This window comes from Parasteatoda tepidariorum, chromosome 3 (assembly GCF_982258835.1).
Source record: "Parasteatoda tepidariorum strain Cologne lab strain chromosome 3, Ptep-v5.0, whole genome shotgun sequence".
Taxonomy (NCBI): Eukaryota; Metazoa; Arthropoda; class Arachnida; order Araneae; family Theridiidae; genus Parasteatoda; species Parasteatoda tepidariorum.
The window spans coordinates 106,029,586-106,054,726 of NC_141757.1; the positions used below are offsets into that span (position 1 = coordinate 106,029,586).

General features: G+C 26.5%; 1 protein-coding gene across 3 annotated transcripts in view; it reads left to right on the top strand.

Moving 5' to 3' along the window:
• Positions 1-25,141, top strand: part of deltaCOP (coatomer subunit delta) — a 26,421-nt gene continuing 1,280 nt past the window's right edge. Inside the window, exons 1-12 of one of the 3 annotated variants that reach the window (XM_016054946.4) lie at positions 1-336; positions 543-633; positions 4,132-4,171; positions 5,568-5,791; positions 7,624-7,803; positions 12,588-12,784; positions 15,325-15,419; positions 16,035-16,104; positions 17,262-17,427; positions 19,159-19,306; positions 21,643-21,754; positions 22,255-22,450. In XM_016054946.4, coding sequence (XP_015910432.1) covers positions 631-633; positions 4,132-4,171; positions 5,568-5,791; positions 7,624-7,803; positions 12,588-12,784; positions 15,325-15,419; positions 16,035-16,104; positions 17,262-17,427; positions 19,159-19,306; positions 21,643-21,754; positions 22,255-22,450 — 1,431 coding nt within the window. In that variant the 5' untranslated portion in view covers positions 1-336; positions 543-630. Of the gene's footprint in view, positions 453-542; positions 634-4,131; positions 4,172-5,567; positions 5,792-7,623; positions 7,804-12,587; positions 12,785-15,324; positions 15,420-16,034; positions 16,105-17,261; positions 17,428-19,158; positions 19,307-21,642; positions 21,755-22,254; positions 22,451-25,141 lie in introns of all 3 variants that reach the window. The other 2 variants (XM_043052428.3, XM_043052427.3) reach the window with 2 other exon arrangements.

The following is a 25,141-nucleotide window of genomic DNA, read 5'->3' on the forward strand; positions in this document are numbered from 1 at the left end:
GCACAAATCCACAACCAGACATGCGGCTCCATACGCAAATGCAGTGAAAATAATCCTTTAATGACAACTTATCAAATATCGTGAGATTTCCTTTCGAATTAATTTTAAAATAAAACTTTAAATGGTTTTATTGAAATTTTTAATAGATTTATCTCAGTTTTCATTGATTAATGTGGTTGAGTTTCGCGAACGGAAATGATGTAGAAAAATTTTAAACCTTAAATTGGCAATATGTTTAATGATAGATCTGAGTTGTCACTAGTGCTATCCTCCGGTAGCAGACGTAATTGATGTTTATGTTGATATTTTGAATATTGTACAGTTTTTCTCAATAAGGTGTGTAATTTGTGCTAAATGAAAATCGTTTTTTCGAAAATATCCAAGTTTTTAATATCATTTAACTTTGAAAGAGCAAACTTCTAGTATATATTCCTGAATCCTGCATTGTTTATGTTTGTGAAATAATTGTATTCTTTACAATCCATCTTGATTTGGTTCTATTAATTATCAGTCTTGTAATAGATTTTTTCTTTTCTTTTCAGGAAACCAAATTACTTGGTCTTCAGGAATTTAAAATTGAGAAGTGCCTTGTAAAATTTGAAAAATAGCAAGGATTTTATAAATACTAAAATGGTATCCTAAACAATTTTTGTCTTTTATTAATTTAATTTTTTAAATATTTAGTCTATTTTTGAGAATATTATATTTTTATCATGTTAAGTTCAAGTTAAAAATGAGTTTAAAAGCGCCTGCTGCTCATATTTAAAGGTTTTGTGTAATAGTTAGCACGTTAATTTATGAGAAACAGGAATTAATAAATTTTGACGTATCTTCCACAGGGCCCACACTGAGAACTTTAAATTATTAGCCAAGTATCAAAAGTATTAGCAAATTTCAAAATTCTGAGCTAAAGGCAAATCTTAATTTTTTTTTATTGCTTTTTCACATGTAAATCTCTAAATCAAAATACAAATTTACTATAAAATTAATTATTTATAAAATTCAAATCAAGAAGAGTTTAAAATTTTTTAAAATTCAAATCAAGAATCAAAAGGAGAACTTGAAGAGCAGTAAAGGAGCAATGAATGGGAAAGAGGATGAAAAAAGTTAGGTATTGCTTTATCATCATATGGGAAAAGAAATAGGAATGGGTTAATTTTTGATCAAGGGTTAACTTTTTATACTAGAGCAGTATTATAAGGTTACACCTTTGGCAAGATTATATTATTGTCATATGAAAGCATAATTCTGCATAAATAATTAGATGATAATATTCATCTTGTTACCACTTAATCTGTTTTATTGACGCAAACTGTAGGAAAATATTTCGTCTCGTAATCTGTTTTATTGATGCAAACTGTAGGAAAATATTTCGTCTCGTAATGTTGCATGATCCGACAATGACCGTGATATTCTGTATTTTACAGTAGTTTGTCTAATGCTTCTAAGCTTACATAAATATAATTTTAATTGGTTATGCAACGTGTATCTAACTGAAAATACTGTAATTGAATAAAAAGTAGAATTGAGGGGAGTATATATATATTTTTTGGTCTAAAAAATAATTCGTGAATACTTTTGCCAAAACACAAGTATTTTAGTAGTATTTTAGATTTTAACGTATTTGCGGAGCTGGTCAATGCTTAGCTTGGGATTTGTTCTAATGATTCAATTTTATTTTATTAAATGATTTCAATCAAATTTTTGTATTGGTGCCAAGTTTTGTCGACGACTCCGTAGTGGCAAGAGATAAACTGGAAATAAATAAATTAAAATATCACACAGTGAGAAATGAAACTTTTTTAACATGCAGCATCTTTATAAGATTTAAAATTATCACTTAAGATTGTAGTTTTGCAATGTTAGTCAGCAAATGTAATACTTGCACGTATTCTATGTTTTCTACATAACATAACTATGAAGCATAAATTATAGAGGTAAATGCAGAGTAGCCACAGAAAACTCAGAGATTTTTACTGATTCTGAAAAGCTAGGTAAATGAATTAAAATAATAAAGTCAGGGAAAAAGAGTTCTTTTAGTTCAAGGTACATTAAAGTCCAAGAATCTTACAAGAAAATAATCTTCAAATATTTTTTTAAAATTAATAAGATTCTAATAGCAAGTATAGCAAAAATTAATAATAAAATTTATGTCATCAATTACTAAATTCAGAGAAATTCTATAAAATTACTCAGGAAAAGTAGAGGAATTTTTTTTTCTGAGCAATTGTAGCCATCCTGTAAGTGGTAAAAATTTAAGCATAGTTAATACAATCAAACTTAAAATTCATCCAGTTCTTTTTTAATTTATACAAAAGTATTAATATAAAGTAAAAAGAAGAGTTTTATAGCAATACCTGCACCAAAAAGATCTCAGAAAGGATCTTCTGGAAATAGCAACTTATATTTTTTTTAAATTTGGCAAATATAAAAAACCTTTTGCATCTTAGCTTTGGTAGTTGGCACAAAGAAACAGGCGTTGATATGGAAATATCCCCAATATTTATTCATATATATACCATCGTATTTATTAATAACATAAATTAGTTGTTACTGCATTTGAAGATAATGATGGGTGAGCAAACTGCTCATTACATAACTTTCCATATTGTTTAGAATTAATTTTAGAGTTTTACTTATTTTTAAACATAAAACTGTTCTAATTTTTTCAATTTCTCAATAAAAAATTTCAATTTTTTTAGAAAATAAAAATTTCACATTGTATACTTTTACTTCAATTGAGATATTTATGTATTTATTTTATCATTTTTTGTTTAAGATATTGTAAAAGGGTACTAATTTTCTAAAAATGTTAACTTTTACCGAAGACAATTTGGTAAAATTCATCTCTTAATTAATTTAAGGTTGATAATAGACCATACATTTAAGTATACTAATCAATGACCAGCAATCAAAAAACTTTTTTAAAAAATTTTGACACTTTTTGTAATTACGAAGAAAATTATAATTATTTCACTTAGACGCTTTAAGAAACACATGAAGAAAATATTCATTTTTTTTTCTATGAATTAGTAAGAATAGAAATTTTTTTATAATAATATCTAATTTAAAATTTTATTAATATTTTTTAAGAAAAGGAATTATAACTAGAATTTTGAACTTTGTATTGTTTATACAGAGTTCTCCCTAGGAATAGAGAAAGGGAGGGTAATTTAAAATTAATATGTGATAATGTAACCCAACAAATCAGGCAAAATAGTTTTTCAAAAGTAAAGTAATCATAGACCCATGAGTAATTATTGTCCCCTTTAAGTTTATTTTAGGTGGGGACAGTAATTGCAAAACAGTAGTTTTTGCCAAATAGATGAAAAACTTGTTTATTTCTTTAATTAAACTATCCATATTTTTTAAAGTAAACTTTTACATTTTGTACAAATAAATTTTTTTTTACTTGCTGGCAATTTCTTAGAAGAAAATTAGAGGGGCAGTAATTACATTCAATAAAGTCATCCATTGATTTTTAAAGGTGAAATAAAGTTTATTGATCCTAAATGAAATGGTTCTACTATTGAACTTGACTATTTTGTAGAAAAGAGTGTACTTTGAAACCTGTAAGTTATATTTTATTGATATAGAGCCATCTATAGTGTTTTATTGGCGCGTTTCATACTTGCGATAGTAATTACACAGAAGTACTTTTACTTCTGTGTTTTTACGTTACGTTTTAGAAGAACATGCAAACTTATGCCTAGGACAAAATGTACAAATTATTCTAATAATATTGATTGTACATTCAAGTACATGCATTTGCCACTATAACACTTTCATTATCTAGTAAATTACTTAAGTTTAGATATGTGTGTTGGGGATAAGGGTCAGTAATGGGGATAATACAAAATGTGTCTGGTGCATAAATCTTTTTCTTGTGAGTATCTTGAGCAAAACTTACCATTGAATAGTGAGAATAAATATTTTAATGTTTATATTGCTTAAGGTTGCAAAAGTTAACAAGAAAATTACCCATACATATAAGTCTCTTTATTTTAACTTATGCCATTTATTTTCATTTTATGAGAATAATCAAAAATTAAAAATATAAATTTATGTTTATTAAATATAATAAGCTTATTTGTACCATAAATTACAAGTTATTTTTTATTCATGATTTAGGTTCTCCTTGCGGCAAGTGTTACTACAAAGTCTGGAAAAGGTGACTTTGATTAGTTTTTTTTTCATTAATTTTGTTCTTCAATTTTCTTAAAAGGATAGTTTTTTTTCTTTTTCTTAAAAATAGAAGGAAAGTTGGAAGATAATGCAGAGAATAGAAAAAATATATGATTTTGGATTTACTTACTTGTATACACTGTTGTAATTAAAATACTGCTGTTGTAATGAAGAAATGAACTATAAAATTTAATAAAATAATATGCATAAATACAATTCTTAATTAAATGTAAAAGTAGTAGAAAAAATGTCTTCAAAAAGTTTTACTTCAGTTAATCCAAAATTCTAATTCTACTACATTTTTTTTTTTAAAAAGAATTGTTGATTGATATTTTTTTTCATTTATTTTATCTGTTATTCAATTTTTCAAAAATTTCACAGAGCTGGTTTTTTTTTTTTAAAAAAAAAAGAAAAAACTTACTTATCAGGTGTTTTATCAAAATTTTTTTTCGAAATTTTAAATTTTTATTCCTAATTTCATGTTATAGTTTAATATTTTTATTAGTTTTTTTTATGACATTGCAAGAAAAAACCTATATCTTATTTAAAAGTGCATGTTTTGTTGCAATGCATTAATTTTTTTAAATGGTTTTTGATTGTGACTCACAATTTTTTTCTTCTTAATAATAGATAGTAAGTAGTAATTAACGTTTCATTAATCAAAGCTTTTATTGTATCCACACAAATATTGTACCCAAATCTTTTGGGATGAAATATAAATTTAATTAATTTTTTTGGTTACCATTGCAACTTTATTTACTATTTTGTTTTTTAAGTTTCCACTTAATTCTTGGTTAATATAATAACTTGATAAATATTTTTCATCAAGTGTGTTATTTAATGGAATGCAGAAAGCTCATTCCGAATAATATTTAGAATTTGGTATTCATTATTTTAATTACATATGTTAAATGAAAACTGTTTCACATGTGCTTTCACATGAGCATAATCAAAGTTAATATAACTTATTTATTGATTTATAATTGTAAAATGGCTAATAAGTGTTAAACCATCTTAACTATGTTTATCATAAAATGTTGTGTAATAAGTTAAAAGCACCAGAATACTCCTTTTTGTTTTAAGCCTTTAATTTTAAATAATATTCAAAATTGATATAAATACTACCAGAAAATATAGGTATATAAGGAATAATTAGTTAACACAAAATGCCTAGATACATTGTTTGCTAATTTTATGCTGATGAAAACCAAGGAAATGTAGATATTCTTTGCTAATTTGGAAAACATGTTATGTGGTTTTATAGTCTCGCTCAAATGTGACATGTTCGAAAACCTAATTCTTTTTGCCTAAACATGTAGCAGCAGTATTTATAGCTTAATTGTGATAAATTATTAATCTGAATATTACGCTTCTTTGAATAGCAATTGTGTCTCGTCAATTTGTGGAGATGACTCGAGCTAGGATTGAGGGTCTACTGGCTGCCTTTCCTAAGCTATTAACTGGCAGTCGGCAGCACACATTTGTTGAGACAGAAAGTGTACGTTATGTTTATCAGCCTATGGAGAAGCTCTATACCTTGTTGATTACTACCAAAGCTAGTAACATTTTGGAAGATTTAGAAACTTTAAGACTCTTCACTAGAGTGGTAAATAAAAGCTTTTATGTTTAATTTTAATACAACTTTATTTCTTAAATACTATTTTGCTAATTAAATATGCTTTGATGGTTTTTATTATTAGTTTAAAGTAGGATTGCGCAACCTTTTACAGAAAAATGTTTTTAGTTGTCAGGTGGCAATAAATTATCAATTTACTTTTTTTTCCCCTCCATGTTTAATTTCAATATATTATGATTAGTCAATAATGTTCAATTTTGAAATTCAATGTATGTTAAATTTTAAAAATTCTATTTCCTATTATAAAATTTAGTTAAAGTGTATATGCTCTTGTTTTTTACAATTATAATATATGCTTTTTATTTATATTTTTCATGTTATAGCACCTCAAAATATTTAACAAATGTAGCAATGTATTTTATTGCCATAAAAGCTTATTTGCCTGAAACGAATTTTAAATGTGAAATAGCATATCAGAATTTATAATTAGTGTATTTTGGAAATTAACTCAAGCTTTTTTTAATTTTAATTATATTGTATATATATACAGTAAAGAACCCGTTATCCGGAAATCAGAAAACCGGAAAACCAAAAAACCGGAACGAAATTCGATAAATTTTCTCACCATTTTTTTAAAAAAAAGTTTTTTCCTCATAAGATTTACGATTTTTCTCTCTTTTTTTAAAGATTTTTACCTTACCATCATTTTGGAAATAATCATTAGTGTATTACTTCATCGTTTTTTCTTATTTTTAAGATTATTTCCAATTTTTTTTTTTTTAGTAGGGTTTAACAATAAAAAAAACGGCTTTTTGTAGCGATTCAGAAAACCGGAAAAATCAGTTATCCGGAATAGCGATGGTCCCGACCGTTCCGGATAATCGGTTCCCTACTGTAGTATAAAATAAGAGGAAAAAAAGTTATGAAAAAAAATTAAACTTAGCCATTGTTTTGAAATTCTCCTATAAGAGATAGTATGGCAAGGCAAATCATGATCATTACTTTTCTGTTTTGCAATAACAGGGAAATGCGACACAAATTTTTATGATTTGAATTGTAATTCTGTTTTTATACAGTATTCATAAAAATCAAGTTTATGATCCATTAATAAATATTAATTGTCTTGTATTTCCTTATTACTTTAGTTCTCTTATGTTACTTCCCATAAGAGAATTTTGATTGATGTGCTTTTGGTTTGAATCGTCAATAATATTTTACAATATAAAGTAACTAGCTTTATACCCAACCCAGTCTTGAAACTGCTACACATTGTAACCAAAACTAACTATTCAACTATTTTTCAAAAAGCTCATATATCAAATATAATAAAAATGTAAAGCATTTTTGCAACTGTTTGTTGTGGGTCAGGGGGTCACAATTTTGGACAGTTTGCTGTGAGCACTGGCTATTTTTATTTTGCAGGACCAGCCTGTGCCTATCAATCTGTAACTGGGTTTGCATCAAGCTGCCACCGTGGATTGAACCTCAATATTTCACAATGAGTTCCCAACTGTTGAGCCATCGTGGTTCTGTATTAATTTTAAGTATATTTAAGAAAAGGGGGAAAATCTGAAATAAAACCATTGCGATCGGGAAATAACCATAGTGTGAGTAAAAACCATTCAGAATTTTTGGTTTTAGAGAAGGTTTGTGTGGGTATGCCTGTAATTGCTTTGTAAATTTTTAATTTCAGATTACAATTTTAAAAGGAAATACTTAGAAAATATGTTTGGTATAATATTGTTTATGTTTGTTTTTTAACATCACAAAAAAAAGCAATCTTAGTGAAATATTGTTAGGATTTTGTGATTAAATAAAGGAATTGATGAAAAAAAGTTTACTTCAAGATCTGAATGTTTTAGATTCCTGAATACTGCAAATTTATGGATGAAACGGATGTGGTGAATAATGCATATAATTTGATATTTGCTTTTGATGAAATTGTTGCTCTTGGATATAGGGAAAATGTGAACTTAGCTCAGATAAGAACCTTTGTGGAAATGGATTCACACGAAGAAAAAGTTTTCCAAGCAGTGCGCCAAGTATGTAGTTTACGAATTTACTTATTTACAAGATATCGATTTCATTTCTTCATTTAAATAAAGGTTAATATTAAGGTTAACTTATTGATAATAGGGATCATGTGCTAGAGACTGCTTTTCCAAGTCATCGCCGACTCAAATTTCGATTACTGTAATCAATAGTTTCGAATTTTAAGATTGAGATGTGTTGTAAAAAAGTATTGATATTTAACAATATTGTTATATATTTTTTTTAATTTGACTTATTTATATTTTTTTTATTGTTTAGTATAATTGATACCTAAACAAAGTTTATCAACACCCATAATAACATTCACTATTTATCATTATGTATATTTTGTGATATTATCCTTTTGGTTTGTTAATGTTATTGAGAACGCCTAGGCCCGATTCATGTTAACAGTCAACATTCTATAGTTGGCTTATAGATCAACAGAACATAAATGATCAGATTTAGCTCAACATCTATCATCATTAAAATTCCTTAGTCAATTTATAACTGTCTGAATAAACTTTTTATTAAAGCATAAAACTTTAGTGATTTTAATCCCTTTTCTCCAAACAGGCTCTGTTCAAACTTTGATCCCTTTTTATTCAAATAAGTGAACTTGTTATTGGAAATCTAAATTAAAATAAGTTAGCATAAATATAGATTAAGGTTTTATAGAATTGTAAAGGTAATTCAATTAATGACATCTTAGTATCCTTATATTTGTGATTTTGAAATTTAGTTGAAAGTAAAAAAAAAAGAAACAAAATACTTTTATTTTTAAGCAAAGAAACTATAAATTTTTTTTTTAGTTTTACGTTTGAATAAGCAAATCAAAAATAAAAATGTATATTATATATTAGCCTGATTATCTGCACAATTTTCCACTTCATTAAAAACTCTTATTAATGACCTTATTACTAGACCATATTTTTGGAAAGCATTAATTTTGTCGATTTTTACTGCCAATTTAATGTTGCCTTTTTTTAATCTGAATATTTATTTCTTTATTGTTACTCCTGTGGAATTACAAAATATCTGCTTAACTATTTGTTTTTCTGATGAAGTTGCACCAATGTTACATTGAAACACTTGTAGGTTTTACTAAAGATTCCATCTGTGATTTTTTAAAATTTTTTTTTCTTTCTATCAAATTCAATTTTATCACAAAGGCTTACTTTGGTTATTTTAAAACTCGAAGACAGTTTTTTTTATTTTATCTGTTTCTTAATCCTTTACACATTTAAATTAAAATTGAACATCACGTTCTAGAAGAAATAAAATTTCTTTTGGGATGCATTTTTAAAAAATCTGTTCAGTAATAATTTTTCTATATAGGTCAGTCTTTTAGTTTTATTCTTTTCTATGTTACTATCATTAAAAAAAAATCTGCTTTATTTAAGCTTTTGTTTAAATAAATAGAAATAAAAGATTTACTAAATTGCTAAAATTATTCTGTATCACATTAAATGTAATGGTATTTATTAAGCACTCTGTATTAGAACAAGAGAACCTATAACTGTGAATATTAATTGCATTTACGAGTTATTGTAAATTAAGATTAACGTTTTATTGAACAACCTCTGACTAACCTTACAACTGTCTTGAAACTAAAGTATTTTTTCTAGTCCTGTTCAATCTAAATGATGTTAAATGTGTTATTTCATAGTTATCATCATTTCGATTAAATAGGTAATGAAGATTAAATAGGATTGATTTTATATGTGATTTCATTTGTTTGAACCTGAAAGTTGTTTGTTGTAGTATTCAATTTATATATCTTTCAAGTGTAAATTATCATGAAACATGATGTTCAAGAGATAATAAGTTTCTTTTAGGACTTATTTTAATGTTTATTTTTCTTTATTATAATGAAACCTATTTACTTTTTATTCTTATTTTATTCATTAAATTAGGGGTGCACAACCTTTTTCAGTGAAGGGCCACATGCACAGCAGATTGACCAATGAAGGGCCGCATGCCAAAGTGTTTAGACCGACATATTGAAAGCAATTGTTGGTGGTGATTGTTATATAAACATTATTGTTTATATAACACTAAATTCTTTTTGTCGGTTAACCTTGTAATCTCTTTGCAGAATATACAATACTTTAAAACGTTTAAAATTAGAAAATGCAAAACTGATTACTTAAGAAGGAAAACAGAATTTTAAAATCAGAATCAATTTATCAGAAAAAATTTAGATAAATTGAAATAATTAAAAAACTATGGAAAAATTGAAATTTTTTTTATCACATTACAAAATACAAAAGTCCATTTAAACATAAATTTTAACGTTAAATTTTTTTTTCATAGAATTAAATTTCAAATAAATAAATATTCTAGTTATTAATATAAATTCAAGTTAAATACTTTGATTTACAGAAAGTTTATAGGGTTAAAAATGATTAAAACTAAAACAAAACCCCTTAAGTGGAAAATAAGATTTAGCATTTATTAGGGAATGTACTTTAACTTTCAGACATTTTTATTTTAAATTAATAATAAGAGGCTGAGAGAGGGAAGAAAAAGAAAGAAAGAAAACACATTAAATTTTAAGGAACTATATTCTTTAATAATAAAAATCTATTAAGATACTTGTTTACAACTTTTCATGACGAATATATTTTTAATATCACACTTACTATTTACAATCAATTAACAATCAATAAAATTTACATTACTTTACGAAACTTATCTTGATTAAATTTTTTATACAGTTAAAATTTAATGATATACAAATCATTTCCCAGCATATAATCATAAATGATATAAAATGCTCCAAGAAGGTAGAAAATGGTTTAAAAAATTTCTAAATGGTTATACTGTAATTTGCAAAATTTTTGAATATCTACTTGATCATGTGACATTTTTTGAGCCATTAAATGAAAATGTAATGATTGTATTTAAAGACTACTCTGTAATTTTGAACAGGCCAAATTCATTCTGGAAAACAGTCTTTCGACAGAAGCTGTTGTTGTGGGTAGTATTAAACTTAGAGCAAATAACATAATCAGTTTTGGAATTTGTCCTAGATGGTGTTCTTCCTTTCTGGGTTTTTAAATCGCGGAAATACAAATAGCGATGTGTTATATTTTAATTGCTTATATACGAATTGCTATGTGTTATTTTTTAATTGCTTGAATACGAATTGCCATGTGTGATTTCTAAATTGCGTAAATAAAAAACTCGATGCTTGTTTTTCAAATCGCGTGAATACGAATCGTGTGGCTTTTAAATTGCGAAAGGACTACTCACAACACTTGATTTTTAAAATGCATGAATATGAATCGCGATCTATGTTTTTTAAGACGCGTGCATATGAATTGCGAGAAAAGTAGCAACGGATGATATTTTAAACGCCAGAACACGAATCGCGATATGTGATTTTAAATCCCGTAAATACGAAACGCGATGGATTATTTTTAAATTTAGTTAATGTTAATACGAAATGCGATGCGCAATTTTCAGATAGCGTAAATACAAATTACGATGTATGACTTTTAAATTACCTGTGACAACAAAAAGAATAGGTTCGATGTGTGTTGTTAAACTTGCACGTGTTCATGGGACTAAAGAATTATGCCGTGTTTTGAATAATTTTTTTTGCAAAACGGACCGCGTTTAATATAAACACATCTCGTTTTTTTTTCCTGGGAAGGTGTTGATTTGGCTAAGATACGTAATTACTTTTTAAGTTACGAAAAAAAATTAAAACTGAATCGAATTTCACGAGTTGTAATATGTGAAAATATCAGGTATATTCTAAATCACAAATAAAAATACAGCAATAACGGGAAAGAAGAAAAAACACGTTCGAAAAACCTCTTAAAAAATGCGTGTTAAAATCGGTACAACGCTGATGATAAAATCGGCACAAACAGAGCACGTAAAAAATAATTATTTTAATGCGCAATTCAAAACTCGCTTGCTGTCAAACCATAGTTTTAAAAATATCATAATCTTTTTAAATCACGGGGAAAACGTAATAACTACTAAAACAATAACCAAAATACTTTTATATTTTAGATGAAATTGGAGTAAATAAAGTCCATCAAAATTTTATGTAATTTAAATGCGGGATTTGAAATTAAAATGTCGCAATAGCGTATAAAAAATATCGGTAGTTTCAAAACCTTGTATAAATGTGTAGCAATAATTTCTAAAATAACGATTGAAAAATAATTTGATTTGCGATAAAATCGTTACGAATAAGCCACGTCAAAAAATGGTTATCTAAATGAGCGATTCTTTACTCGCGATTCGTAATAATATCGTGCTAAAATATCGAAGTTTTAAAAACCGGGCGCAAATGTGCAGCAATAACTATTGAAGAAAGGATCTAAAGTCATTTAGACTTTCCATGAAGTTTGCACAAATAAAGCGTTTTATAACTTTCAAAAATCGTTATTTCAGAAACTACTTGAAAATGGGTAGCAATAACTACCGAAAAGTCATTGGAATCGGCACATACGAAAAGCGTCAAAAGTGGTAATTAAAATTCGTAAATCGTAATAATGATGTATTAAAAATATTGGGATTTTTAAAACTATGCTGAAATCCGTAGTGTTAACCATCGAAAAACTACATTGATTGAGATTGGGTGCGTCAAAAACTTAAAAGTGTAAATTTAAATTACAGAATTTTTTTTATTATTCTTCAAAAACAAATATTTAATTTTTTTTTTCATTTTGTTCAGATTGCGGCCGCGGGCCGCACATCGAGGGTTGGCGGGCCGCATTTGGCCCGCGGGCCGCAGGTTGAGCACCCCTACATGAAATTTTGATATTTACAGACTCAAGAGAAGGAGGCTAAGCAGAAGATGAAAGAAAAGGCTCGTGAATTGCAAAAGGCAAAACAGGAAGCCATGAAAAAGGGACGCAACCCATCGTATTCATCCAGTAGTATGAATTATCCACCATCACCTGTTGTAGGAGACGCAGCTCCTATTTCTCCTGAAGCACCTACTAAACAGCCATATGTAACTCCAAGGTACAATTTTCTCATCTTTGCTTATCTCCATAGTTACAAACAAGGATATTTTTTTGATGTAAAGTCTACATTGTTTGCAATGTAGATTTTATATAAAAAAATTATAAAAAATAAAACTAAATAAAGTCTACATTGTTTTGTATGTCCTCTACAGAAGAACGAAATTGTGATGGCATGTCTTTGGATCATCCTCAGGGATGTTTTCCAGACTGTCACCAATAGTTCATAGTGCTGCTCTAGTGTGACGTAAATAAAGTACCTACCTACATTGTTTTGATTGTTACTTTACTTATTTCTTAGAAACTAAATCATTAGTGAACCATTTCAATGACAGTGCACTGATTTTTTCCAATGATAAACTACTAATTTTCCATAAAAATATGAACTGTAAATAGAATAACTTTAAATAACTATTCTATATAAAAAAAAATCTTGTTATGAATGAGATTATTAGGATCTGTAGGTATTTAAGAAGTTTAAAATTAATTGTTAGTTAATATTAGATGTCAATTAATATATTCATAATTTATCTTATCATTTCCTTTGTTTATATATTTTGTTTATTTGTATTGACAAATTTATAAAATATTCTAATGTAATATGAAATATTACTTCATTATATTTCTACCAAAAATGTACATACACAGGGTTGCAATTTATAGCCTGGGAAATATTTGCGTAATTAAGGACTTAATTTGTTCTCCTTAGCATCTTTCTGAAATATTTCAGAGTGACCACAGTATAAGATAATTAAGAAAATTAGGGAATTTTGTCAATCTGGAAATGTCAGGGTATATAATAAAAATACCTAAAAAATCAGGAGAAATAAGTTCATTTGTGTTTAAAGTACCTGGAAGTTCAATTTTTTTAAAAGTTAATCTTGTTCTAATTTGCTTAGCAAAAATAATTGGTTATTTTCAAACTTAATATCAGGTTATACATGTTTTATATTTTATATATAAAATATATTACAAAATCCTTTTTACTTGTTCATTTATGCCTCATTAAGAATTCTAAAACTTAACTGAAAATTAATAATTAAGTTTATGCCACTGGTTATAAAAATCAGGGAAATTCGATAAATTAAATTTTTTTTCTCTTCATGTTAGTGGCTATCCTGTATTTATATTTGTGTATAGTCAAATTAGAAAAAATGAATTTACATTGAAAGTTTCATTAAAATTACATTGACATGTCAAAACGGAACTCCAATGTTTTCATTCCTTAAATATGCTGTTTATTAATTCTGTGCTATTTATTAGGTGTGAAATCATGCATTTTCTCTTAATAAACATGTTGGTTTCCCCCATTGGTTTGGATTTTCAATCCTTAAGATTTGATGAGTAGCTGTAATCTGTAAAATATGGTCATAATAATTAGGACAATAATTAAACACTGTTGTGTCCTTCGTGTAATTTTTGTTTTGTGCTTATTTCCCAAGATTTATGAAAAAAATTGTAAATCAAAATTATTCTGCCTAGATAATTATGAAATGTAATAATTTTAAACTGTTTCCTACAAAAACAAAATAATATTAATTGTTTATTTTTTATGATTGGATTTTTTAAAATTATATACAGTAGAACCTCGATCATCCGAGCTTCGATTAACCGAGGTTTCTGTTAACCGAGGCAATAACGAAGCCTAAGTTTTTTTTCTTCTTTTTTTTTTTAAACGATGCTACACCGATGGATCTCCTGTTGCTCAAAAATTGGCGCTATAGGGCAGCCCATGATAAAAATTCTGGACTTTTTCGACGAAAGGTAACAGACTTTTTTAAAAGAATGTGAATTTAACAAATTAATGTATATTAAATTTTAAAAATACAAAATTTTCTTGAGATTTGTGCTATTTTTGAGAATGCGTCTTTTGATATTTAACTACGTATAGTTAAAAAAAATTCCATTTTACTTTTTTAAATTTACTACTAAAGTTGATTTCCTTTTTAAATCTTTTTAGCTGTGAAACATAAGTCATATATGCTTAATTCATCATTTAAAAAACGTTCTATTGTTTTTTACTTTAAAAGTAGTTAAATTCGCAAGCACGGAAGGTTTTTATGCATGGTTTCTATTAACCGAGATTTTCGATATCCGAGGTACTAGCGGTCCCAATTAGCTCGGATAATCGAGGTCTTACTGTAACATAAAATTTCAAGTCATTATAAGTTTAGAAACCTTAAGTTATAATTCATAATTTTCTTTATCAAAGTTCATAAGTTAACTTCAAAGAAATAACAATTTAAAATATTTTTTAATTGAAAATTGTGAGTTTTTTTCTTTAAAGCAGTAAATAACCAGCCTTACCAGAGAGCCAGTATGCAATTGAAAACTAATTAGAAGATTAACATCCAGTGTTTAATTTTTTTCTTTGCTTTTATTTTAACTTAGGCAAAGATGAGGAGAAAAAATTAATACTGATTGACTAATAGATATTTGTTTTTTTAATACTGTAGATGATACTATATTATGAAGCCAGAATTGTGTGCTTTATATAAATTTGTCTTTCAGTAGTATACTTAAAATAATATTAATTTGCAGTACTCGTCCAACTGCTACTGGTAAAGCTATGAAACTCGGAAACAAAAATAAGGATATTGATTTATTTGTTGATATGTTGAAATCTGAAGGTGAAAGTAAGTATCTTTTTATAAATAATGATTTATTGTGACAGTATTTCTGCCTAATATTCATCTTTAAATTTTGTAATTTGCTTTTTTTCTTTAAAAATATAATTACTTCAATGCTTTAAAGAGAAAATTGTAAAAAACTTTATCTTGTTAATATTTTCTGTGAATTTTTATAAAATTTAAAATAACCATCTCTGTGGTTTATTAATTTGATTTTTAAAGCACTTTTATGGCTAAGTTTGTAATTTTAAATTACTGTAATGCTTGTAATTAACGTTCTATATTTTAGTCTTGTAATTAGATCATCATTAATTTTTTGCTGAAATTTCTTAAAAGAAAAAATGTATTTTTCAACTTGAACTTAAATTTTACTATTCATGGTCTAACTATTGTAGTGCTATTAAAATGGATTTTTAATTTTTAACCAGCTTTACATTTTTAAAATTGTTTTATTGATATTTTTAACCTGTTTACCTTACAAATGATTTTGTAAATAATCAGTACATTCTTGTTATCTTTGCAACAGGAACTAAGTATTTTGTTTCTATTTTTATTTATTTATTTTTCTTTCGTTTTATATATTAATTTATTCCAATTCACATTTGTTTATTTTATTTCCAGGTCTAGTTGATCCTTCTAGTGCTAAGTCACCAGTTGGGGCAAAGTCTCCTACTCAAGTTCACACTGAAAGGTTAATGTTTGCCCTTTTGCCATATATTTAATGTTATCAATTCATTATACATTCTGTAGCTAAAAGTATCTTATATTAAAAAGATATAGAAAAACATGTACTGTAAAACTCTAACAATGAAAATTAGTATGGACCAAATCCGAACTTGTTAATCAGTCATATTGGAATAATGTTAGCCATGATGCAATATATCTCATCTTTATCCATTTTAACTCATATAGCAGTAAGTAAATTAAAAATTGGTGAAGGTGAATTTGACAATGTAGTTGAATTCACGTATCTCAGTTCTGTCTTTGACCAACAAACATTCAATGCAATATAAAAAGATCTATAAAAAATAGTCAAAGTTATTTTATTATATGGTTTTCTAACATAGTGTCTTAGTCAGACTTGCAAAGTCTTGAGATATGTTAAATTAATTGTCTCAGAAATTTTTTTAAAATCATTTAGTCTGTAAAAATTAAAACCAAAACAATATTAGATAAAGCAAACCTAAGTACATTAGAAGATGAAATCAATAAGATTAGGGGGAAGTGAATGGAGTTTGCACTAAAACATGCAAATGTTGCTCTATCTTGGGCCCCTAATGGCTGGAAAAAAAGGGAAGACCAAGACTTGTCAGATACAAATGTAGGTGGATTTTAAAAGAACAAAATTAAAGATCGCCAGATCTCAAGCTAAAGACTGGGGGGGGGGGGGTTGCAGGGAGAATTAGGTTTTATGTGCCAAAGAGCAATATACAATAAAAACCTAGCTATCCAGATTAAGAACTTGTCCTGATCTGCATAATTGTTTAGATTGGAATAGATTTACAATATATATTATTGTCTTGATTAATTTTAATTTCTGCCGCATAGTGTAAAATTATTATTATTTTGATTTGAAAAGTAAGAAATGAAATTTTTATAATTAGCATTAATCATGACTAGATCCAGTTTGGATGAGTTAGTTGCATGTTGGATGAATAAAATGTTTCTTGGAAATAATTTTTTTCCACTAAGTATTAATTTCATGGCTACCAAATAACTTAACATTTATACAATGTTTTTTTAGTGTTTATATTTTTTTATTGCACTTTTAAGAGTGTACTTTCCTTGAATCAAGTTTATTGTTTATCTGTTTATCCTTCTTGTCTTAGACACGAAATTTAATTTCAGTGTTCATTTACGTTGTGAGGAAAAGATAACTCTTGTTGGTAAAAGAGATGGCGGCCTTGACAATTTAGAAGTCCATGGTATTGTTATCCTTAATATTAGTGATGAAAAGGTTGGGCTGATTCGTGTCAAAATAGATAACCAGGATGATAAAGGTGCTCAGAGTCAGGTAAGTTTATATTAATGTTGATTCATTTGTTCCTTATCCACATGCTTATAAATTTTTTGTGAGTGGATTTATTTGCAGTTATTTCAACTAATTTTATATTAAAGGCTGCTTCAGAATTTTTAAAAGAAAAAAAAAAATCACTGCTTAAACTAGTTTAAGTTAAACCTTTTTTAAATCTAGCATGAACATTATTGAATTATGTGCTTTATTTAAATTTAAACATTTTTTTTTTTCAAAATGATTTTCAAAGTAATTAAGATCTATTATAAAAATATTATTTAAATCTCATTTAATAATGACATAAACCTTAATTAAATGCTTTCTCAAATTATAATGTCAAATCTCAAATTATGTCTTTTTTTTGTGATTTCTGAAGTATGGAAAAATGTAGCTGTTATAAAAGTATATCATAAAATTCTTATTGCATCTTTTGAAATGTGTAAAAATGTTACTAATAAATAGGCATTTTTACCTTTTATTTTATTCTTTTTTCACCTTAAAATTTCACTTTACCATTTTTTGAAAATTATTTTTCTTCTTTGAGATTATAGGATTCATTATTTAATTATTATTAAAAATGTTTTTGATAAGCATTTTAAATTTTATTTTCCATGTTTACATAAACAGCACATTTTCTTTAAACTCGTTTATTAGCGCATTTGTTTATAAGTATCAGACAGAGGCCTACAAAAGGGCAAAATTTCTTACTGTCATGAGCATTTTTTTAAGAGCTAATATGTCTTAGAATAAAAAGTAACAGCTTTTTATGTTAAAGTTTACTAAAATATTGAGCATCAGGTATGATATTTTTGGACGTCTGTGATTAATTGACCCCGTTGTACATTTTCCTGTTGTCTGCAATAGACAATTAATTGATATAACATTCTTTCTTTCTAAAATCAGTGTATATAGAATGATTTTTCCTGCTGTGGAGTTTTTTTGTTTTATAAGGTTTCTCCTGCCCCCTCTTTTCAAGTTTATTAAAAATTCAGTTATAATTGTTTAGTTATAAACAATTTACTATTGGTCATCAGTAGTTAACAAATTCTAGGTGAGCTTTGAATATATTAACTTTGTATATAAAAACATGATTTTTATATTAAAAGAAAATAAATTATTAAAAATAATAATATGCAAAAATGATACCAAGAAACTTATTTAAAAGGTTCTAACATTAAAATATTTCAATGCACATTGAAAATAAACAGATTTATTGCAAGGTAAATTCTGCTTAGATCAATTTTCTTTTGAATTAAATGAATTTTTAATTTTAGTAAAATGATGTTTAATTTGAACTCTTTGATTTTTAAGGAAATGAATTTTTTCATTTTTTTAAAAATGTATCATTCAAACTGTATGGTAAGTAAATAAATAGTTTCTAATTGTATGGAAATGTTTAGATAATTCAATTAAATTTTTTTTTATTTTATGGAATACAAAAAAATGCATAGTAGCTAGAGAAGTAATTATATTGATATTGGACTTATATGGTTCTTTGTATAGGTAGAATATTTTTTTTTTGTATTTTCCTTAAACTTCTACTTTTTTTTTTTTTTTTGTATCTGACTTAAACTTCATCTGCTAACGATTTATCTTTTAACATGTTTGTCATTAAAATCTATCATTTTAATATTCCTTATTTTGATAAATAGTTGTTTGTTTTATGTTTATGTTAATAGCGTTTGGTTTTTTGTTTAAGTCATTATATATATATTTTTTCGTTTATTTTAGACTCATCCTAACATTGATAAGGAATTATTTAAGAGCTCGCAAGTCATTGGAATGAAAAATTCTGCTAAACCATTCCCGGTCAATGTGGATGTTGGAGTTTTGAAATGGCGTTTTCAAACACAGGATGAGAGCCACATCCCTCTATTTAGTAAGTTTTTATTATTATTATTATTGTTTAATGATAAACCAGAGCTTTGAAAGTAGTTTTTGTAACTGCTCTGTTACTGGAAATCATAAGATTACTTTGTACCTAAACCTTTCTAATGTACACAAAAAAAATTCTGTTCTGTACTTAGGTTAAACCAATGTGCAATATGAGGTTTGTTGTATGTATACAGGGCCCTCTCTAACCATTCGCCACCTCGCCAAATGCGATAAAATTGTACATTTGGCGAATGAAATTGTGTTTTGGAGAAAGTATTGGCGAATGATTTTTCTCTGCAACGAAAAATATATATTTAACTCGATCCTCGAAATTTCATCAAAATAAATTTTTATAAACAAAACAGTATTCTTTATTTAATTAGGCAATTTTCTTCAGATGCGCCGCATAACCAATTAGAATTGGGTCCAAATAATATAAGCCTGAAACAAACAATGATAAAATAGTTTTGTATAGAAAAAAACTAATCATTAAAAATTGTTAAGGTTTGCATTTGGCTAAGATTTTCAAAAATTTGAGAATGTTTCTGATATTTGGCTAATTTACTGGCTGATAATTTGAAATTCTTAGTATGTGCCTTGTGAATATGTAAACAGAATATGGTGTAAATATTTAAAACATGTGAAATAAAAAAAGAAAAGGTTATTTAATGATTTGAAAAAAGAAAGAAGATCTAGCATTCTTTATTTAAAATTAAATAATATAGCTTCTGCCTCTAAAAATCTGATTGTTAATTGTTGAATATGATGCTTTATTTATTCTTTAAATGATGTATCTCTTGCTTAAAAATATGGTTTGTTTTTCAAATACAGAGTGTCTAAGGAAGATATTTATTAGTCTAAATATTAACAGGAAATTTAAAAAAATTGAAATAAAATGCAATTTCGGTTCAGTCCTCTAAAAATTAAATCAGTGTTACTCTTTAGATTTCAACATACACTGCAAACTAAAAATGGGATTAGTTTTAAATGTCTTTACTTTTACATTTATGTCTAAATAATTAATATCATGTGATAGAAATACTCTTCCATTTTATTAAAATGTAGATGAAAGATAAATTTAACATTTGTGATTTTTGAAAACGTTAAGAGTGTTGTAATAACGTCCTTCACAAAACTGTAAAAGTTAGGAGCCTATTTTATGTATGTTTAAATTACATAATTAAAAGAATAAGGAAATCAAGTGATTTTTTATTAATTTTTTGTGCTGTATCTCATTGGATTTGTTTTGTATATAAGTTGCTTGATAAAATGTTCCTGAAAAAATAATCATAGAAGAATAACACTTGAACCCCTGTGATCACCCAAAAGAGCTGAATTTTTTTTATACACAATATTATTTGGTGAAAACAGTGTTTATCAAATACACATTTTAGTATGCATCTATTTATTTAAGGAAAGCATACAGTTAATTATCCGCTACATTTAAAGTTTAAAAAAAAACAGTTGGATTTCTTCATTCCTTTCCCTAGAAATGCTTGTAAAGAAAGCATAACATTTAAGTGGGGGAAATCACAGTCTTTATAATTATTAATATGTTTTAAAGTAGTTTTTAATATTTGATCAAGTTGATGGGACCTACGAAAATAAATTATAAAATCTGCATTGCTACATATTTATCAACTTATCTAATGATATTGATTAGTTCACTTGAAATATATATATATTTTTTTTGAATTGTTCTTTGCTTGAAATAAATTAATTATAAAATTACATAGTTTTTTTTCATATCTGAAATAAGCATATTGTTTCAAAACCGGTTTATCTTTTTTTAGATGTTATATTTTAAGTGATTACAATAAAAAATATCTTCCCATTTTTCTAAATTGACAATCAAAATCAGTTTAACTTTTTTTTAAAACCAAAAAGGTTTATAATTACCGAAAGAATTTTTTTTTTTTAGAATAATTCCAGATATATAATGGTTTTTAAATTTAACCAGTAAATGGTTAAACAATTTATTTTGAAAAACTGGTTTTAACTCTTTGCACAGCTTGTTTTATAAATTATGTGGAAATATAACTAAACAATATTAAATATAACTTATATTTATGTCTAGATTTATTTAAGAAAAGCTCCAAGTTCTTTTTTTGAAGCCAGTTTTACTAAGTTGTATGGCAAAGTTTTTTCTTGGGAATGTACTGAAAAATAAGTTGATTTTGATAAGTTATTGAGTTGATAATTTAATTTTATTATAAATATTATTTTATTTGTTTTAATTGAAAACCAAAACTACTCAAAATTGGTATTTTTGATTGTTATTATTGAAGTTATACTTTTATATAAAACTGAAAGAAAACTAATTTCATTTTTCCATTTTAGTTAATTGCTGGCCTTCTGAGAATGGCAATGGTGGATGTGATGTAAATATTGAGTATGAATTGCAGAATGAAGCATTAGAGTTAAATGATGTTGAAATTCAAATTCCTGTGCCGTAAGGACAATTTACATCATACTCTAAGGACAATACAATATTTTAAAACTCTTCAATCTATTTAGAATTCATATTAAATAAGAGTTCAATTTCAAAACATTATATGATTTATTATTATTTTAAATTAAAGATTTTGTCCTAAAATGACACAATATATTTTCTGTAATTTTTTTATTATCTCCCACCATGCAATGGAAAACTTCTTCTTTCATTTGATGTTTTCCAAACATTTATTTTTATTTGATTATTTATTTTAACTTGAAATCAGCCTAAATTGTTTTTTTAGAGATACATTTTTTTTTATTGTCAAGTTAAAAAGAAAAATTCAATAATTTTCAAAATTATTTTTATTCAAAATTGAGTAATCCAGTGTCAGTTATTATTATAATTTAAGATGCTTATACATGTTATTTTGGACTTTTGTTTGGTGTAAGACTACTAAAACTTAACTTGCAAAAATAGTTTTTTTTCCTCTCTCAAAAATTTTTCCAATTTTTTAGGAGCACGCCAGTTGTGACTGAATGTGAAGGAATGTATGAGCATGAGAGTCGAAAAAATAGGCTTGTTTGGAAACTCCCAGTTATTGATTCTAACAACAAATCAGGTTCTATGGAATTCACATGTAGCGGAAAACCTTCAGATTTTTTCCCTGTAACAGTAGAGTTTGACTCTTTTTCATCCTTTTGTAATATCAAGGTAATATTTTTATTAATATAATCTACCCGAAAGGTTAAATAACTACTCTTTAAAACAATAATATTCATTCTTCTTACAAATATGGTTTAGTAAAATTCTTGATGATTTTATTACAATATAAATTTTCATATTTATCTTTTTCATCACTTTTGCAATAATAAAGTTAGGTTCTTACTGAAGTCAACTCTAAAATAAATTAAGTCACATAAGAATAATTGTATTCTACCTCTGAATCCTTAGTTAGATTATCACTTTTTAGAATAATTTTATTGTAACAAAAATAGATTTTTAAAATTTTTTTTTGTACATTAAGGTAATATTCTTATTATAATAATTTTTAAAAAACATTGATGGCACACAAAGATATCAGTATCTATTTGCAAAGATATCAGTATCTATTGCCAAAAACGGGTTTGTGGCAGTGTGGCGTGGGCAATGTTGCTCTCCTCCGTGACTTTGGTTCACAGGTGCCCACTGGGTTGCGCGAAATGAGCAACAATTCTGGCATAGTATAGGCAAAGATTCAAATTCAGCGCCTGCCATTGGGAAAAAAAAAAAAAATTTGCAAAAATGATTTACTTCTAAGTTCCCTAACAGTTTTAACATTTGCCAATGATTGGGAGACCAAATCTATATAGGGACAGGTTCTACTTCATTCGTGGTGCATTTTATTTTCAGAGCGCATTATAAACTAAACACATTCTAATGCATTTCTCTTTAAAAAAACCCTACCCGTGTTTGCAAAAAAAGCCTGGTACTTCTTTGCCAAGCCCTGTTAATTATTGCAATTATATCAGTGCGTACATTATAATAAAATTAATTATTATTGTTTTTTTATTGATGTTTTTAGAAACAGGGATGAGATTAGCCAAAAGGCAAAAAAGCTGAATTTCCACAATAATAAATTTTACGCAAGCGCAGCCCTTTAATAATAAATTCCAGACAGTTTAAGGTAATAAATAATGTGTTGACATACAATTGCATACTAAATCTATTATTATAAAAACGATTACATTGATACTTAACATTTAGTGAAAATAAAAATTATCAATTGAAAAAATAAAGCTGGAAATTATATTTTTCCTCAGTTCACATAAGAGACAATTATTACTTGAAAAACTACCTGGTTTAGCAAATTAAAACTACTGAGAATATACATTAATATTTCATTTCTTTTAATAAATACTGTTATGTGATTTATAGCAAATATATCAGTAATATTACTTTTTAAATTATATTGGGGAAAAAAACTTTAACAATGGACCAAATCATTATGTTCATGTTATAGTCTAATCTAACTAGAGCCCTTTGAAACACATCAATAACAGAGAAGTAGAAATATATAGTAACTCCTTAACATACAAAAATTGGTATTTTAGTTTGAAAAATTACATGACAATCAGCAACTGTTTAGATAATTGTTTTTTATTTGATAAGAATTTTGCATTTTATAGCATAAATAACAGCAATTATAAATAAAATTTTGATGATGAATTAATTAACTCTTTTTCCAACAAAAAAATAAATAAATTGAATCCCTTTTTAAGTTATTGCTTTTATTTCCTATATCTTTTATGTTTGCTATATTTAGTCGTTAGTCCATTTTCAAACATCTTGTGACAAATCCTATTTTTTCTTCCTTGCAAGCACAGAATGTAAGTTTTGAATATATTCCCTTCCAGTTTCTCTGATGTTGTAACACTTACATATACTAATAATCGTCGTTAGAAAAACAGTCACTTTTATAGTAACTAATTTTTTAAAAAAATTTACTTCTTACAAGAATCGCGATAGTTGATCTTAAAATTGCATAAATATGAATAACAATTATGGATTTTGAAATCTCATGAATATGAAACTAGATATACGATTTTGAAAATTAGAAAATACAAACTGGGATATAGAATTTTTAAAACACGTAAATACAAATCACGATTCATAATTTTTAGATCGCGTAAATATGAATCATGATGCGTAATTTTTAGATTGCATAAATAAGAATTATGATGCATAATTTTTAGAATGTGAATCACAATGCCTTATTTTAAAATCATGTATAAATACGAAAATCAACGTTTGATATTATAAACAGCATGAGCAAATCAAGACATTGAATTTTAAGCTTGTGTGAATATGAATCGCTTCATAGTTTTTTAAAAAGGCGTAAATACGAATCACAACGTACAATATTCAAATTGCGTGAATAAGAATCTCAACACGCAAATATGAAAAGCTATGCTTGATATTAAAATCGTGTGAATAAGAATCAAGATATTAGCAGATTCCAGGCTTGGGACCTCTAAAAGGCTTGTCAGAAACAGCGTCGTTTGAACTACAAAAATCGGATCTATCTGGAGGGCGGGAAAAAAAATTTGGAAAATATTACCTGCTACGAGTAAAAGGGGAGAAAATAGTTAAAATAAGTAAAAATGAGAAAGGATTGGTAGCTATGTAGTTTGAGTTTTCTGTTTCTCTTTGAAAATGGGTGAATTTTCTGAAAAAGCGGAATACTTATAAAAAAAGTGAAATTTTTAGAAAAATCTGAATTTTTGATAAAGAAGCTGAAATTCAAGAGATAAAAGTGAAAAAAGCGGAAATCAGCTAAAAAGCGGAAAAATCTCATCCCTGTAGTAAGGTAAATAATTGGTACTGTCACTGGTTGCATAAGTCCTTAATTTATCAAAAAAGTGC